General features: G+C 57.8%; 1 protein-coding gene across 1 annotated transcript in view; it reads left to right on the forward strand.

The window, feature by feature from the left end:
• The window catches only part of TERT (telomerase reverse transcriptase), a 35,200-nt gene extending 23,497 nt beyond the window's left edge, over positions 1 to 11,703 (forward strand). Inside the window, exons 11-16 of the mRNA XM_007961137.3 lie at positions 444 to 632; positions 4,273 to 4,399; positions 6,463 to 6,524; positions 9,537 to 9,661; positions 10,444 to 10,581; positions 11,133 to 11,703. Coding sequence (XP_007959328.1) covers positions 444 to 632; positions 4,273 to 4,399; positions 6,463 to 6,524; positions 9,537 to 9,661; positions 10,444 to 10,581; positions 11,133 to 11,236 — 745 coding nt within the window. The 3' untranslated portion in view covers positions 11,237 to 11,703. The remainder of the gene's footprint in view (positions 1 to 443; positions 633 to 4,272; positions 4,400 to 6,462; positions 6,525 to 9,536; positions 9,662 to 10,443; positions 10,582 to 11,132) is intronic.
• The last annotated feature ends 3,301 nt before the right edge of the window (positions 11,704 to 15,004 follow it).

Genomic DNA, 15,004 nt, shown 5'->3' on the forward strand with positions numbered 1-15,004 from the left:
CAGGGCCTCTAGGAGAAAACAGGCAAAGTCATTGAGCAATGTCTTAAAAGAAGAGTGGTGTGGTGAGAATTTCTTGTCCAGATTTTAGTCTAGCCCAGACCACAGATGAGTCTTTGTAACGGGATCGTGGTCTTGCCATGGGGACACGTGAGATGGACCATCACAGAGGCCACTGGGGCTGCACCTCCCGTCTGAGTCCTGGCTGTCCCAGGTCCAGGCCAGGTTCCTGTGCACTCACCTGCCCGTCCTGCCCAGGAGACAGGGAAAGCACCGTGAGTCTGGAGCAGGGCTGAGTCCAGGCTCTTCAGAGCTGCTGCCAGGCCCAGCAGCCCTCTCCAGATCACCACTTCTCCGGGGTTTTCCAAAGCATTTAACAAGGGCGTCAGGGCACCTCCTGGGTGACGGCCCCGCATCCTGGGGCTGACATTGCGCCTCTGCCTTAGGACCCTGGTCCGAGGTGTCCCTGAGTACGGCTGCGTGGTGAACTTGCGGAAGACAGTGGTGAACTTCCCTGTGGAAGACGAGGCCCTGGGTGGCGCAGCTTTTGTCCAGCTGCCGGCGCACGGCCTGTTCCCCTGGTGCGGACTGCTGCTGGACACCCGGACCCTGGAGGTGCAGAGTGACTACTCCAGGTGAGCGCACCTGGCCGGAAGCGGAGCCTGTGCCCGGCCGGGACAGATGGTGCTGCAGGGCCGTCCCGACCGCCCCTGCTTCCGTGTGGGGCAGGCGACTGCCAATCCCAAAGGGTCAGAGGCCACCGGGTGCCCCTCGTCCCATCCAGGGCTGAGCAGAAATGCGTCTTTCTGTGGGAGTGAGGGTGTCACAAGGGGAGAGGTTTTCTGTGCTATTTTTGTAAAAGGAAATTGTGCACCAGACCTGGGAACACTGAGGTGTCCTCAGAGAGCAAGCTGGATCCAAACCCGAGACGCCCGGGCCCTGCTGGGCGTGAGTCTCTCCACTGTGAGGCCCACACCCCGAGGCTCATCCACAGTCTACATGATGCCATGAGTTCATGATCACGTGTGACCCGTCGGGGACAGGACTGTGGTGTGTGGGGGTCTCTACAGCATTCTGGGGTCTCATTTCTCCCGAGCCTGAGAGCTCATGGCCCCACCTCAGGCTCAGACACAGATGGATTGAAGATGGACACAGATGCAGAAATCTGTGCTGTTTCTTTTATGAGTAAAATGTATCACCATTCCAGGCAGGGCGAGGTGGCTCACACCTGTAATCCCAGCATTTTGGGAGGCCGAGGTGGGTGGATCACTTGAGGCCAGGAGTTTGAGACCAACCTGGCCAACATAGTAAAACTCCGTTTCTACTTAAAAAGTATAAAAATTAGCCTGGCGTGGTGGTGCACGCCTGAAGTCTCAGCTATGCGGGAGGCTGAGGCAGGAGAATCAGTGAGGCTCAGGAGAGGTTGAGAATCATTGAGAATCAGGAGAGGTTGCAGTGAGCTGAGATCACACCACTGTACTCCAGCCTGGGCAACAGAGCGAGACTTCATCTTAAAAAAAAGCAAAACATATCAGCATTCCAAAACCATGGTGGACAGGTGCTTTTTATTCTGTCCTTCAATAATATTCACTGGTGCTGTGCTAGAGGCCGGAACTGGGGGTGCCTTCCTCTAAAAGGCACAGCTTCGTGGGAAGAGAAATAAGGGATTTTTAAAACCCTTATTGGATGATTGTTAAACCAGTGGTTTAAACTGGGGTCCTGTCATTCTGAGTTGAACAGTCCGGATCTGGACTTTGCCTCTTTCCAGAATGCTCCCTGGGGTTTGCTTAACGGGGGAGCGGCAGGTGCGGACACCCTCGTGATGGGGGAGTGGCAGGTGTAGATGCCCTTGTGCATGGTGCCCAGCAAGTCCCTGCTGCAGCTCCCTCCCCACCAGGACACCGGTCCCCTGTGCTCCCCACAGTCCCTGCTTCCCCCTCCCAGCCTCACCTGATCCTGGCCTCTGCTGGCTTTGTCTGGGTGATTTGCAGATTTCCTGGGCTCCCGGCACCTCCTTCCCTCTCCCTAGGCACCTCTGCAGCACTGGCCATACCATCAGCCGTGAACCGTCCACTGCTTATTTTGCTCCCCATGAAATGTATTTTTTAGGACAGGCACCCCTGGTTCCAGCCTATGGCACAGCATCAGTGAATGTTACTGAAGGACAAAGAAGACAGAAAAACGAATCAGGAAAATGGGTTCTCTCTGAACACATTGCAAAGCCACAAAGGCTAGTGCAGGATGGGTGGGCATCAGGTCATCAGATGTGGGTTCAATGCCAGAATATTCTGTGCTCCCAAATGCCACTTGGTCAGAGTGCCTGCTTGCAGAGTTGGTTGTAAAAGCTCAGCAGTAGAGGCAGTGGTTCGCCGCACTCGGGGTGAACACATGTCCTCTGTGTCTGAAGCATACAACAAAGGCTTGAAGGGCATCTGGGAGAAGAAAACAGGCAAAATGATTAAGAAAAGTGAAAAAGGAAGAGTGGTAAGATGGAAATTTTCTTGTCCAGATTTTAGTCTCCCAAACCACAGCTCAGATGGCAGAATGTGGTGAGAACTGATGGACAGTACAATAGAAGAAAACGGAAGCCCTACCTCTCAGAAACGTGTGTTAAATGTGGCATGTGGCACAGCTGATGGAAAAGAGAGTGTGTGTTTAATTTTTTTTCTGAGAAAACTGACTGGCAGCAAATAAGTTGTGTCTTTACAACATATACCAGAGCAGATTCTAGGTAGAAGAGGAATCACGTGCAAACAACAGCAGCAACAGAAACAAAACGGAAGACAAAACGGAAGACTCAAAGGGAAGGGAGGTGAACGTTCCCTGATTTGGTGTTGGGGAAGGACACACAGGGAGGTGGATGAAACCAGTGAGGCAACAGGTATTGCTTTCACTGCAGAGGAACTCAGCTTGCCTGAGCCACAGTGAAAATGGCTGTTCCCTGGAGCATTTGTGCACACGATTTATTTAAGGCGCCCTGTGAGGTCCTGCACATTCATCCTCTCACTTTGTTCTCCTAACCACCTGAGAGGTAGATGAAGAAAGCCTCCAGGGGAGCACCCAGCTGTCAAGGGGCGTGTGTGATTGCAGCCTGGCCTCCTGCTCTGGGGCCCTTGCTCCGCCTGAGGACCCCACACAGGTCAGACCCACAGGCTCGGAGCGAGCCGGAGCCCAAGGTTGCGTTGGGGACAGCTGTGAAGGAAGAAACGGACATCTGATGCACACTTGGGAAGATTCTACCAGCAGCATCAAAGAAATGCGTGTGAAACTGACCAGCGAGACCCGTCCTTTGTACTGGCTCCTTTTCTGGGCTTTCCAAGAGCCAGCATCAGGGTGAGGCAAGTTGGAAAGACTTTTCTGGAAAGCAGCTTGTTTGCATGGAAGTCCTTACAATGTCCTGTGTTTTCCCAGTAATTCCACTTCTGAAGTGACCAGACATTATCACGGGTCTTATTTCCCATTTCCAGTGCTCCAGGTGGGGGGGCTTGCCACAGCAAGTCACCAACCCACCCAAATCCAGGGCTAAGCAGATACTATGTATCACAAAACTTACTCTGCCATTAGACATGTTTTCAAAGAATTTTTGAAGAATGTTTAGTGGCACAAAACGTTTATTTTAATGTAGCAGTGTTCAAAGCTGGATGTAAAAGAACACAGCCCAGGGAGCCCGCTGTGGATGTCACGTGTGTTCATCTTTGGACACGGTTGTACACAGGCAGTGAGTGGTGGCAAGGCTCTGGAGGACGTCAGTGGGATGCCCCCATCCTGCCCCTCTGGAGATACCCTGCGTGTGCCACGTGCACTCACTGGAGCCCTGTTTAGCTGGCGCCACCTGGCTCTTCCATCCATGAGATTCAAACACAGTGAGATTCCCCATGCCCGACTCAGTGTTCTCCCACAGAGAAGCTGAGTCACACCCGTGTCCACTTGAGGGACGCCCGGGAGTCAGGGCTCCACAGTTTATTATGTGTTTTTGGCCGAGTTACGTGCAGATCTCATCAGGGCAGATGATGAGTGCACACACACGGCCGTGCAAGGCTTGGATACACTCAACATCACTAGCCACGTCCTGGTGGAGTCTGGCCATGCAGGGTCCGGATGGCATGTCGCGTTTTGAGTCCACGGAGAGAGCACCCAACTCCCTGAGGCTACAGCGCGTGCCCCAGGCAGGACAAGGAAGCAGGAGGAAGGCAGGAGGCTCTTTGGAGCAAGCTTTGCAGGAGGGGGCTGGGTGTGGGGCAGGCACCCGTGTCTGACGTGCCCCCTGTGTCTCAGCTACGCCCGGACCTCCATCAGAGCCAGTCTCACCTTCAACCGCGGCTTCAAGGCCGGGAGGAGCATGCGTCGCAAACTCTTTGGGGTCTTGCGGCTGAAGTGTCACAGCCTGTTTCTGGATTTGCAGGTGAGCAGGCTGACGGTCAGCACAAAGTTCAGAGTTCGGGAGGCATGTGTGTTACTGTGTGTGCATGCATGTGTGCGTGTGTGTGTGCGTGCCTGCAAGGCTGACAGTGACTGGCTGCACATAAGAGTGCACATGTGTGCAGATGCATGCGAGCCCTACGTGTGTGTGTGTATATGAGGCATGGCAGTGTGTGCACAGGTGTGCAAGGGCACAAGTATGAATGTGCACACGCAAATGCATACCTGACATGCATGTGTGTTCGTGTGCATTCGTGTGAGGTGCATGCGTGTGGGTGTGCGGTGTGAGTAGCATGTGTGCATATAACCTGTATCGAGGCCCCCTCATGTTCACCCCACTAGGTCCTCAGCACCAGTGCCCCTCCTTACAGGGTGAGATGGGGTGGACGCCCACAGGAGAAGGGGAGTGGACACGGACGCCCACAGGAGAGGGGGAGTGGACACGGACGCCCACAGGAGAGGGGGAGTGGACGCGGACGCCCACAGGAGAGGGGGAGTGGACGCGGGCGCCCACAGGAGAGGGGGAGTGGACGCGGGCGCCCACAGGAGAGGGGGAGTGGACGCGGGCGCCCACAGGAGACGGGGAGTGGACGCGGGCGCCCACAGGAGACGGGGAGTGGACGCGGGCGCCCACAGGAGACGGGGAGTGGACGCGGGCGCCCACAGGAGACGGGGAGTGGACGCGGGTGCCCACAGGAGACGGGGAGTGGACGCGGGTGCCCACAGGAGACGGGGAGTGGACGCGGACGCCCACAGGAGACGGAGAGTGGACGCGGACGCCCACAGGAGAGGGGGAGTGGACACGGACGCCCACAGGAGAGGGAGTGGATGCAAATGCCCACAGGAGAGGGAGTGGACACGGACGCCCACAGGAGAGGGAGTGGATGCAAATGCCCACAGGAGAGGGGAGTGGACACGGGCGCCCACAGGAGAGGGGGAGTGGACACGGACGCCCAGATGCAACAATACTCTCAGGACTGCAACTTCAGAGCCGCAGTCTACCGGGGCCTGGAACCCTGTCTCACCCTGTAAGGAGGGGCGCTGGTGCTGAGGACCTATCGGGGTGAACATGAGGGGCCCTCGATACAGGTTGTGTGCACACATGCTACTCACACTGCACACCTACATGCATGCACCTCATGTGAATGCCGCATGACTGCACACAAACACATGCATGTCAGGTATACATTTGCATGTGCACATTCATACTTGTGCCCTTGCACACCTGTGCACACACTGCCATGCCTTCACTCCCCCTCTCCTGTGAGGGTCCACATCCACTCCCCCTCTCCTGTGGGCATCCACTCCCCTCTCCTGTGGGCGTCTGCGTCCACTCCCCCTCTCCTGTGGGTGTCCACTCCCCTCTCCTGTGGGCGTCCACTCCCCCTCTCCTGTGGGCGTCCACTTCCCCTCTCCTGTGGGCATCTGCGTCCACTCCCCTCTCCTGTGGGCATCCACTTCCCCTCTCCTGTGGGCATCTGCGTCCGCTCCCCCTCTCCTGTGGGCATTTTCATCCACTCCCCCTCTCCTGTGGGTGTCCACTCCCCTCTCCTCTGGGCATCTGCGTCCACTCCCCTTCTCCTGTGGGCATCTGCATCCATTCCCCCTCTCCTGTGGGCGTCCGCGTCCACTCCCCTCTCCTGTGGGCATCTGCATCCATTCCCCCTCTCCTGTGGGCGTCCGCGTCCACTCCCCCTCTCCTGTGGGCGTCCGTGTCCACTCCCCTCTCCTGTGGGTGTCCACTCCCCCTCTCCTGTGGGTGTCCACTCCCCTTCTCCTGTGGGCATCTACATTCACTCCATCTCCTGGTGCCTTCCCTTTTTGGCCAAGCTCGGGGGCAGGCAGACGACAGGGAGTCCTGACTCCCCCAGGGTGGTTCACAGCTGCCGGGTGAGGGTCAGGCCGGATTTCACTGGGGAGAGGGATGGTTTCTTGTCAAAATGTTCCTCTTTCTTGTGCCATCTGAATGGATGATAAAGTAAAAAGTAAAAACTTAAAATCCCAGAGAGGTTTCTGCTGTTTCTCACTCTTTCCTGGCGATTCTAGGTGAACAGCCTCCAGACGGTGTGCACCAACGTCTACAAGATCCTCCTGCTGCAGGCCTACAGGTGAGCTGCCACCAAGCGGGCGCAGGCCCAGCCTCCAGGGACCCGCCGCGCTCTGCTCGCCTCTGACCGGGGGCTACACCTGGGTTTTAGGGGCAAGGAGTGCCTTACGTTTTCAGTGGTGCTGATGCTTCTGCCCTGTTCTGTGTTCGCGTGGCTCTGTGCAAAGCGCCTGTTCTCTGTCTCTGGGTAGTTCTAGGAGCCGACGTGGCCCCAGGTGTCCCCGCTGTGCCTGTGCACTGACTGTGGGACCTCATGGAGGCCAGCCCAGGGTAGGAGGGGCATGGGGTAAAGAGATGTTTGTGGGGAGTCTTAACAGAGGAGTCCGGGAAGGTGTCTGAACAGTAGGTGGGAGATCAGACACCAGGAGGATTTGGGGTCTCAGAGAATAAAGATGGCCGAGGTGGGTGCAGATGAGGGTTGCTGGCCCCACCCCCGGGAAGGTGCAGCAGAGCTGTGGCTCCCCACACAGCCCGGCCGGCACCTGTGCTCTGGGCATGGCTGTGCTCCTGGAACATTCCCTGTCATGGCTGGTCAGGGGGCCCCCCTGTCAAGAATCAACAACTTTATCACAAAAGAAAGGGCCAATCTGTGGAGGCCACAGGGCCAGCTTCTGCCTGGCATCAGGGCAGGTGGTGGCACAAACCTCTGGGCTGTACCAAAGGGTAGTCGGGCACCACAGGCCCGGGCCTCCACCTGAACAGGCCTCCCGAGCCACTGGGAGCCGAGTGCCGGGAGGCCGAAGCCCTCGCCCCATGAGGGCTGAGAATGAGTGTGAGAATTTGTGTTACCCAGGGCCGAGGCTGCGCGAATTACCGTGCACACTTGATGTGAAATGAGGTCGTCTATCATGGGAACCCAGCAAGGGCTCACAGGAGAGAGTTTCTGTTACAAGGTCACCCCACGAAGGTGGTTTTTCACCTGAGTGCTTGTGCCTTCGTGCTCTGGCAGGGAGGGCAGAGCCGCAGCTGTGTGTTACCGCCTTTGCGCTGGCTCCAGAGGCTTGGGACCATGCGCTCTGTTCCAGGGTGCATCCGGCTCAGGCCACCCTCCACTCTGTCTTCTCTCTCTGCCTCGAGTCTTCCCTCGTTTGCATCTCCCTGACGTGTGCCTGGGCCCTCATGCAAGCCGCTTGACTCCTTTCTGGAAACCCTTGGAGTGTGCTGGAGACAGGCACTGCTGAGGACGGGAGGTGTCTGACACCGTGGTCGACCCCAGGGTCCAGCTGGCGTGCTGGGGGCCTCCTTGGGCCACGATGAGGTCAGAAGAGTTTTCCCAGGCATGGGCCATGTGGCCTGCCACCTGCTCCTCCCGTATTCAGCTCAGCCTTGTCCTCATTTCCCCACCAGGGTCCCTGGCTCCAAGGAGCTCCCGTAGAGGGCCTGGGCTTGGGCAAGGTGGCTGAGTTTTCCCACCCACGTGGGGGCCCTTGAGTAGTCGCTTGATTGGGGTAGCCCTGAGGAGGCAGAGGTGCAATGAGCCATGGGCCATTTCCAAACACGGAGCCAGGCACGTGGAAGGCCTAGGAACCCCCTTCCGTCGAGGCAGGAGTGGGAGAACGGAGAGCTGGGCCCCGATTTCACAGCAGCCAGGCTGTAGCAGGCGAGGCTGTGGTGGTCTGTGTGGCACTGGGGGCGGGACCTGACTCCAATCCGCTGGGGCTCAGCCTTCCCGGCCCTCCACACGGGCGGAGGGCGGATGCCCTAACCTCTAGCAGGTGGCTTTTTCTCCCTTTGGAAGAGAGCCCTTCACCCATGCGAGGTATTTCCCTCCTGGGTCAGGAGTGTGACCCTGTGGCAACCCCGGTACCTTAGGCATATCTGTTTGTTTAAAAAACTTTCTGGGCCTGGCTTCCCTCGTTGCTAAATGGGGAGAAGACATCCTCAGCAGAGTTATTCAGAGGCTGAAACCCGAGTGCTGGCTTGACTGGTGTGATCTCAGGTCATTCCAGAAGGGGCTCCGGCAGTCGGTGAGACCAGGTACACAGGTGTCCTGATCACACACACATATGGGCACATGTGCACATGTGCTGTTTCATGGTGGCCAGGTCCATGCACACCTGCCCCAAAGTCCCAGGAAGCTGAGAGGCCAAAGAGGGAGGCTGACAGGGCTGGCGCGGTGGCTGACATCTGTAGTCCCAGCACTTTGGGAGGCCGAGGTGAGAGGATCGCTTGAGCCCAGGAGTTTAAGGTGAGCCTGGGCAACACAGTAGGACCCCATCTCTATGAAAAATAAAAACAAAAACTAGCTGAGTGTGGTGGAGTGCGCCTGTAGTTCCAGTACTTGGGAGGCTGAAGTGGGAGGATGGCTTGAGCCCAGGAGGTGGAGGTTGCGGTGAGCTGATATCACCCCACTGTGCTGCAGCCTGGGTGACAGAGTGAGGCCCCATCCCAGCAACAGAAAAGACTGACAAGTGCAGTTTCTTGGAAAGAAACATTTAGCAGGGACTTAACCTACACACAGAAGCCAAGTCGGTGTCTCGGTGGCAGTGAGATGAGACGATGGGTCCCCGCACCATCACCTCAGACCCAGGGTTTATGCACCACAGGGGTGGGGTGGCCCAGAAGGGATGTGCAGGACGTTGATACACGATGACATGAAGGTTGTTTGACGAAGGGCGGGATTTACGGTAAGTACCTTCTGGTACACAAGGAACAATGGATAAACTGGAAACCTTAGAGACCTTCCCAGAACAGGAGCTAATCAGAGGCCAGCATGGCAGATTAGCATCCAGGATGGAGCTGCTTCAGCCTCCACGTGTGTGTGCATTCATAGACGGTGCACAGAAACGCACAGAGTACCTGTGCACGCACACAGACACGCAGGTACTTGCACACACGAGCACACACACACAGACATGCACGCATGCATCCATGTGTGTGCACCTGTGCCCACGAGAAAACCCGTGCATGTGCCTTCATGCCTGCACACACGCACCGGCGGGCCCGTGCCCACACCCGTGAGCACCGTCTAATTAGGAGGCCATTCCTCTGACGATGACCGCCATCCCCTCAGGTTCCACGCGTGTGTGCTGCAGCTCCCATTTCATCAGCAAGTCTGGAAGAACCCCGCGTTTTTCCTACGTGTCATCTCTGACACCGCCTCCCTCTGCTACTCCATCCTGAAAGCCAAGAACGCAGGTACGCACAGGTGCCTGGCCTCAGTGGCAGCAGTGCCTGCCTGCTGGTGTTAGTGTGTCAGGAGACTGAGTGAATCCGGGCTTAGGACATTCTCACCCCTTTTCGCATCGGGAAGTAGTTTAACCCGACCACCGGCAGGCCCGTCTGCCCGCCCTCTCGTGGGGTGAGCAGAGCACCCGATGGAAGGGACAGGAGCTGCCTGGGAACTGCCGTCCTTCCCGCCTTGCTCTGCCTGGGGAAGTGCCGGGAGGGCTGGTCTCTCCTGCTTGCCCCATGGTGGGATTCGGGGGGCCTGGCCTCTCCCGTTTGCCCTGTGGTGGGACTGGGCTATCTCCTGTCCATGGCGCTTACGGCCCCTGTGCAAACCCAGGCCAAGGGCTTCGGAGGAGGCCGGACCCAGGCTACCCCACCCCTCTCAGGAGCAGAGGCCGTGCATCCCCACCGCAGAGCCCCGGGCCGTCCTCTGCTCCCCGGTCACCGTCCTCTGCCTTTGGACACTTTGTCCAGCGTCAGGGAGGTTTCTGATCCGTCTGAAATTCAAGCCACGTCGAACCTGCCGTCCTGAGCTTAAGAGCTTCTACTTTCTGTTATTTCTGTGTTGTGGAAATTTCACTTGGAGAAGCTAAGGAAACATTTCAGTAGTGACTCCTGCGGTGCTTGGGTCGGGGCAGCTGGAGATAGAGCCGCCCCGCAGACCGTCGGGTGTGCGCAACTCTCCGGTGTCTCCCGGGAGGGGAACTGGGCTGGGCCTGTGGACTCCTCAGCCTCTGTTTGTCCCCCAGGGATGTCGCTGGGGGCCAAGGGCGCCGCCGGCCCTCTGCCCTCCGAGGCCGTGCAGTGGCTGTGCCACCAAGCCTTCCTGCTCAAGCTGACTCAACACCGCATCACCTACGTGCCACTCCTGGGGTCACTCAGGACAGGCAAGTGTGGGTGGCGGCCAGTGCGGGCCCACCTGCCCAGACACCATCCTCGAACGCCCTTTGCAGGGCGAGCAACCTCAGATGCTGCTGAAGTGCAGATGCCCCGGGCCTGGCCTTGGGGCTGGAGCCATGCTGGCAGCCCTGTGTGATTAAATGCCCGTGTCCCCAGGCCATGGAGCCTGGCAGGATCCATGACTTCCTGAACCCCTGCCTCCCATCTCAGGGCGGATGGCTCCCCACCCGTGGGAACCTTCTGACCCCTGACCTGTGTCCTCTCACAGCCTCTGCCCTGGCTGCTGCCCTGATACCCCCATGGGGTCCTGAGCTCCTGGGTCTTTCTTTAAGTTCTCTCCCCGCCCTGCTGCTCCAGCATCATGGGGCTGCCTGTCTGCTCGCCCTGGTGGAGGGGTGTCTGTCCCTTCACTGAGGTTCCCACCACCCAAGGCCATGAGGTGCAGGCCCTGCCTGCCCGGCCGCCCACACGTCCCAGGAGGGCTGGAGGATGCCCCCTCTGGCCTCTTCTGGAACGGAGTCTGATTTTGGCCCCGCAGCCCAGACGCAGCTGAGTCGGAAGCTCCCGGGGACGACGCTGGCTGCCCTGGAGGCCGCAGCCAACCCGGCGCTGCCCTCAGACTTCAAGACCATCCTGGACTGACGGCCACCTGCCCACAGCCGGGCCGAGAGTGTCACGCCGGGCTCTACATCCCAGGGAGGGAGGGGCGGCCCACACCCAGGCCTGCACCGCTGGGAGTCTGAGGCCCGGGTGAGTGTCTGGCCGAGGCCTGCATGTCCGGCTGAAGGCTGAGTGTCCAGCACACCTGCCGTCCTCACTTCCCCGCAGGCTGGCACTCGGCTCCACCCCAGGGCCAGCTCCTCCTCGCCAGGAGCCTGGCTTCCACTCCCCACACGGGATTAGTCCTTCCCCAGACTTGCCATTCTCCACCCCTCACCCTGACTTCCTTTGCCCTCCGCCCCCACCGTGCCGGTGGAGACCCTGAGAAGGAGCCTGGGAGCTCCGGGAATTTGGAGTGACCAAAGGTGTGCCCTGTTCACAGGCGAGAACCCTGCATCTGGATGTGGGTCCCCGTGGGCCACACTGGGGGGCTGTGGGAGTAAAATAATATACGTGTTTTTCAGTTTTGAAAAAAAGCCTCGTGTTTGAATCCTAATGTGCACTGCATAGACTCCATTGTATGTGATTACAGAAGCGTATGAGTGAATGGCATGGTCGTCAGTGCAGGCCTGTGGCCTGGCTGGGCCTGGGAGGTTTCTGATGCTGTGAGGCAGGAGGGGAAGGAGGGTCGGGGGTAGACGGTGGGAGCCCCCACCCTGGAACAGGGAACAGTAAGTCCAGGCCAAAAGGATAGCAGGGATGATGGGGACCCAGTTTGGGTGGCGGAGATGATGGGGGGGCCTGGCTTGGGCGGAGGGGATAACGGAGGGCCCAGTTGGGGTGGCAAGGATGATAGGGGACCAGCTTGGGTGGCGGGGATGATGGGGGGACCCGTCTGGGCAGTGGGGATGATGGGGAAGCCTGGCTGGGCCCCCTCCTCCCCTGCCTCCCACCTGCAGCCGTGGATCTGGACGTGCTTCCCTGGTGCACATCCTCCGGGCCATCAGCATTCATGGAAGTGGGGGGCAGGAGCATGACACCGTCCTGTATAAAATCCAGGATTCCTCCTCCTGAGCCCCCCAACTCAGGTTGAAAGTCACGTTCCCCCTCTGGTTATTCTCTTCAGAGTGGACCAGGCGATTCTGATCTCTGAAGGGTGGGTAGGGTGGGGCAGTGGAGGGTGTGGACACAGGAGTCTTCAAGGTGGGGCTGGTGATGGTGGCTCATCTTCTTATCTTATCTCCCAGTCTCGTCTCTCATCCTCTTATCTCCCAGTCTCATCCAGACTTATCTCCCAGGGCGGGCGCCAGGCACGCCAGGCAGTGGAGCTGGACACACGTCCTTCAGCAGACAGAAGGAACTGGAAGGATTGCAGAGAACGGGAGGGGCAGCTCAGAGGGACACAATCTTGGGGTGAAGAAACAGCCCCTCCTCGGAAGTTGGCTTGGGCCACATGACACCGAGGGCCCGGTGTGAGCGACTCCGGAGCCTTCCAGCAGGTCCCTGGTGGGGCCTTATGGTACGGCCAGGTCCTGCTGAGTGTGCCTTGGACAGGGCTTCTGGTGTGAGTGCAGCCCAGACGTGCCTGGTGCCGAGGTGGGGGCTTATGGCTGCTGGATATGGCCTCATTTATTGCTGCTGCTTCGGAGAGTGTCCAAGTGACCGAGCCTAATGTGTTTATGGTGGGCCCAAGTCCACAGACTGTCATAAATGCACACTGGTGCCTGGAGCCCCCGTATAGGAACTGTGACAAGGAGGGGCCCTTGGCAGCCGGCCTGGGGGCGCCTTTGCCCTGCAAACCGGAAGGGAGTGGCCCCGGGCGCCATAGGCAGGCGACCTCAGGGGGAGGTTGGACAGAACAGGGTGGGGACTCCTGGGAGCAGAGGCCGCTGCTCAGGCACACCTGGGTTTGAATCACAGACCAACAGGTCAGGCCATTGTTCAGTTATCCATTTTCTACAACGCTCCAGAATCCTGTTTCTCCAGGTGCTTTTTGTTGAAATTTTACTCAGAATTACTTATATTTTTTGCTAAAGTATTAGACCCTTGAAAAAGGTATTTGCTTTGATATGGCTTAACTCACTAAGCACCTGCTTTTTGATTTGTCTCTTTTTACTTATTATTATTAGAGATGGAGTCTACTTTGTCACCCAGGTTGTAGTGCAGTGGCACAACCATGGCTCGCTGTAGCCACACACCCCCAGGCTCAAGTGATCCTCCTGCCTCAGCTTCCTAAAGTGCTGGGATTACAGGTGTGAGCCACTGCCCTTGCCTGGCACTTGTAAAAACCACTATGTAGGGTCAGGCACGGTGGCTCACATCTGTCATCCCAGTAGTTTGGGAAGCCGAGGCAGAAGGATTTTCTGAGGCCAGGAGTTTGAGACCAGCATGGATAACATAGAGAGACCCCATCTCTACAACAAATACAAAAAGTTAGCCAGGCGTGGTGTCCAGCATCTGTAGTCCCAGCTGCTCGGGAGGCCGAGTGGGAGGATCGCTCGAGTCTGGAAGGTTGTGGCTACAGTGAGCTGTGATTGTACCATTGCACTCCAGCCTGGGCGACAGAGTGAGACCCTGTCTCAAAAAAAAAAGATGAAGGAGGAGAAGAGGATGAAGAAAAGGAAGAAGGAGAAAAGGAGGAAGGAGCCAGGCGCGGTGGCTCACGCCTGTAATCCCAGCACTTTGGGAGGCCGAGGTGGGCGGATCACAAGGTCAGGAGATCGAGACCACGGTGAAACCCCATCTCTACTAAAAATACAAAAAATTAGCCGGGCGCGGTGGCGGGCGCCTGTAGTCCCAGCTACTCAGGAGGCTGAGGCAGGAGAATGGCGTGAACCCGGGAGGCGGAGCTTGCAGTGAGCCGAGATCGCGCCACTCACTCCAGCCTGGGCGACAGAGGAGACTCCGTCTCAAAAAAAAAAAAAAAAAAAAAAAAAAAAAGGAAGGAGAGGAGGAGGAAGAAGAAGAAAGAAAAGGAGAAGAAGGCCTTCAAGGTGCTGGGTAGACTGTCAAACCTCAGGGCAAAATGAAAATAATGAAGTTTTAAAAGAAAAGAAAAACCCCAGCTCTTTGGACTTCCTTAGGCCTGAACTTCATCTCAAGCAGCTTCCGTCCACAGACAAGCGTGTATGGAGCAAGTGAGTTCCAAGCAGAAAGGGAGGAGAAGCAGGCAAGGATGGAGGCTGTGGGGGATGCCAGCCAGGACCCCTGAAAGGGAGTGGTGGTTTTCCTGTGTCAGCGCCACGCTCCTGCCGGTCCTGCACCTGCTGTAACCCTCGATGTGGATTGGTGCCAGGTGCTCACCTGGGAAGGGGGCTTGCCAATCCTTGGTGGGTTTCAGAGGCCCCAGGCGTTTGTGGTAGGCAGAATTACAGCCCCTCCCCAAAGCTGCCCACGTCCTTCTCCTGGGACCTGTGAATGTGTCACCTGCATGGCAGAGGCTGGTGGAGGCTGCAGGTGGAGTCACAGCTACCAGTCAGCCAATCTTAAGGTCATCCTGGATTATCTGGTGGGCCTGATGTGACCACAAGGGTCCCTAGAAGTGAGAGAGGGAGGCAGGGAAGAGTCAGAGAGGGGACGTGAGAAAGACCACTGACCACTGCTGGCTTTGAGATGGAAGAAGGGGCCCCCAGCCAAGGAATGGGGGCAGCCGCTCCATGCTGGAAAAGCAAGCGATCCTCCCCCATCCTGAGGGCACACAGCCCTGCCCACGCCTGGATTTCAGGCCAGCGGGACCCATTTCAGCTTTCCAGCCTCCAGAGCTGTAAGATAATTTGGTTGTGTGAAGCCATTAAGCTGCAGTGATGTGTT

This window comes from Chlorocebus sabaeus, chromosome 4, assembly GCF_047675955.1.
Source record: "Chlorocebus sabaeus isolate Y175 chromosome 4, mChlSab1.0.hap1, whole genome shotgun sequence".
NCBI classification, from domain to species: domain Eukaryota; kingdom Metazoa; phylum Chordata; class Mammalia; order Primates; family Cercopithecidae; genus Chlorocebus; species Chlorocebus sabaeus.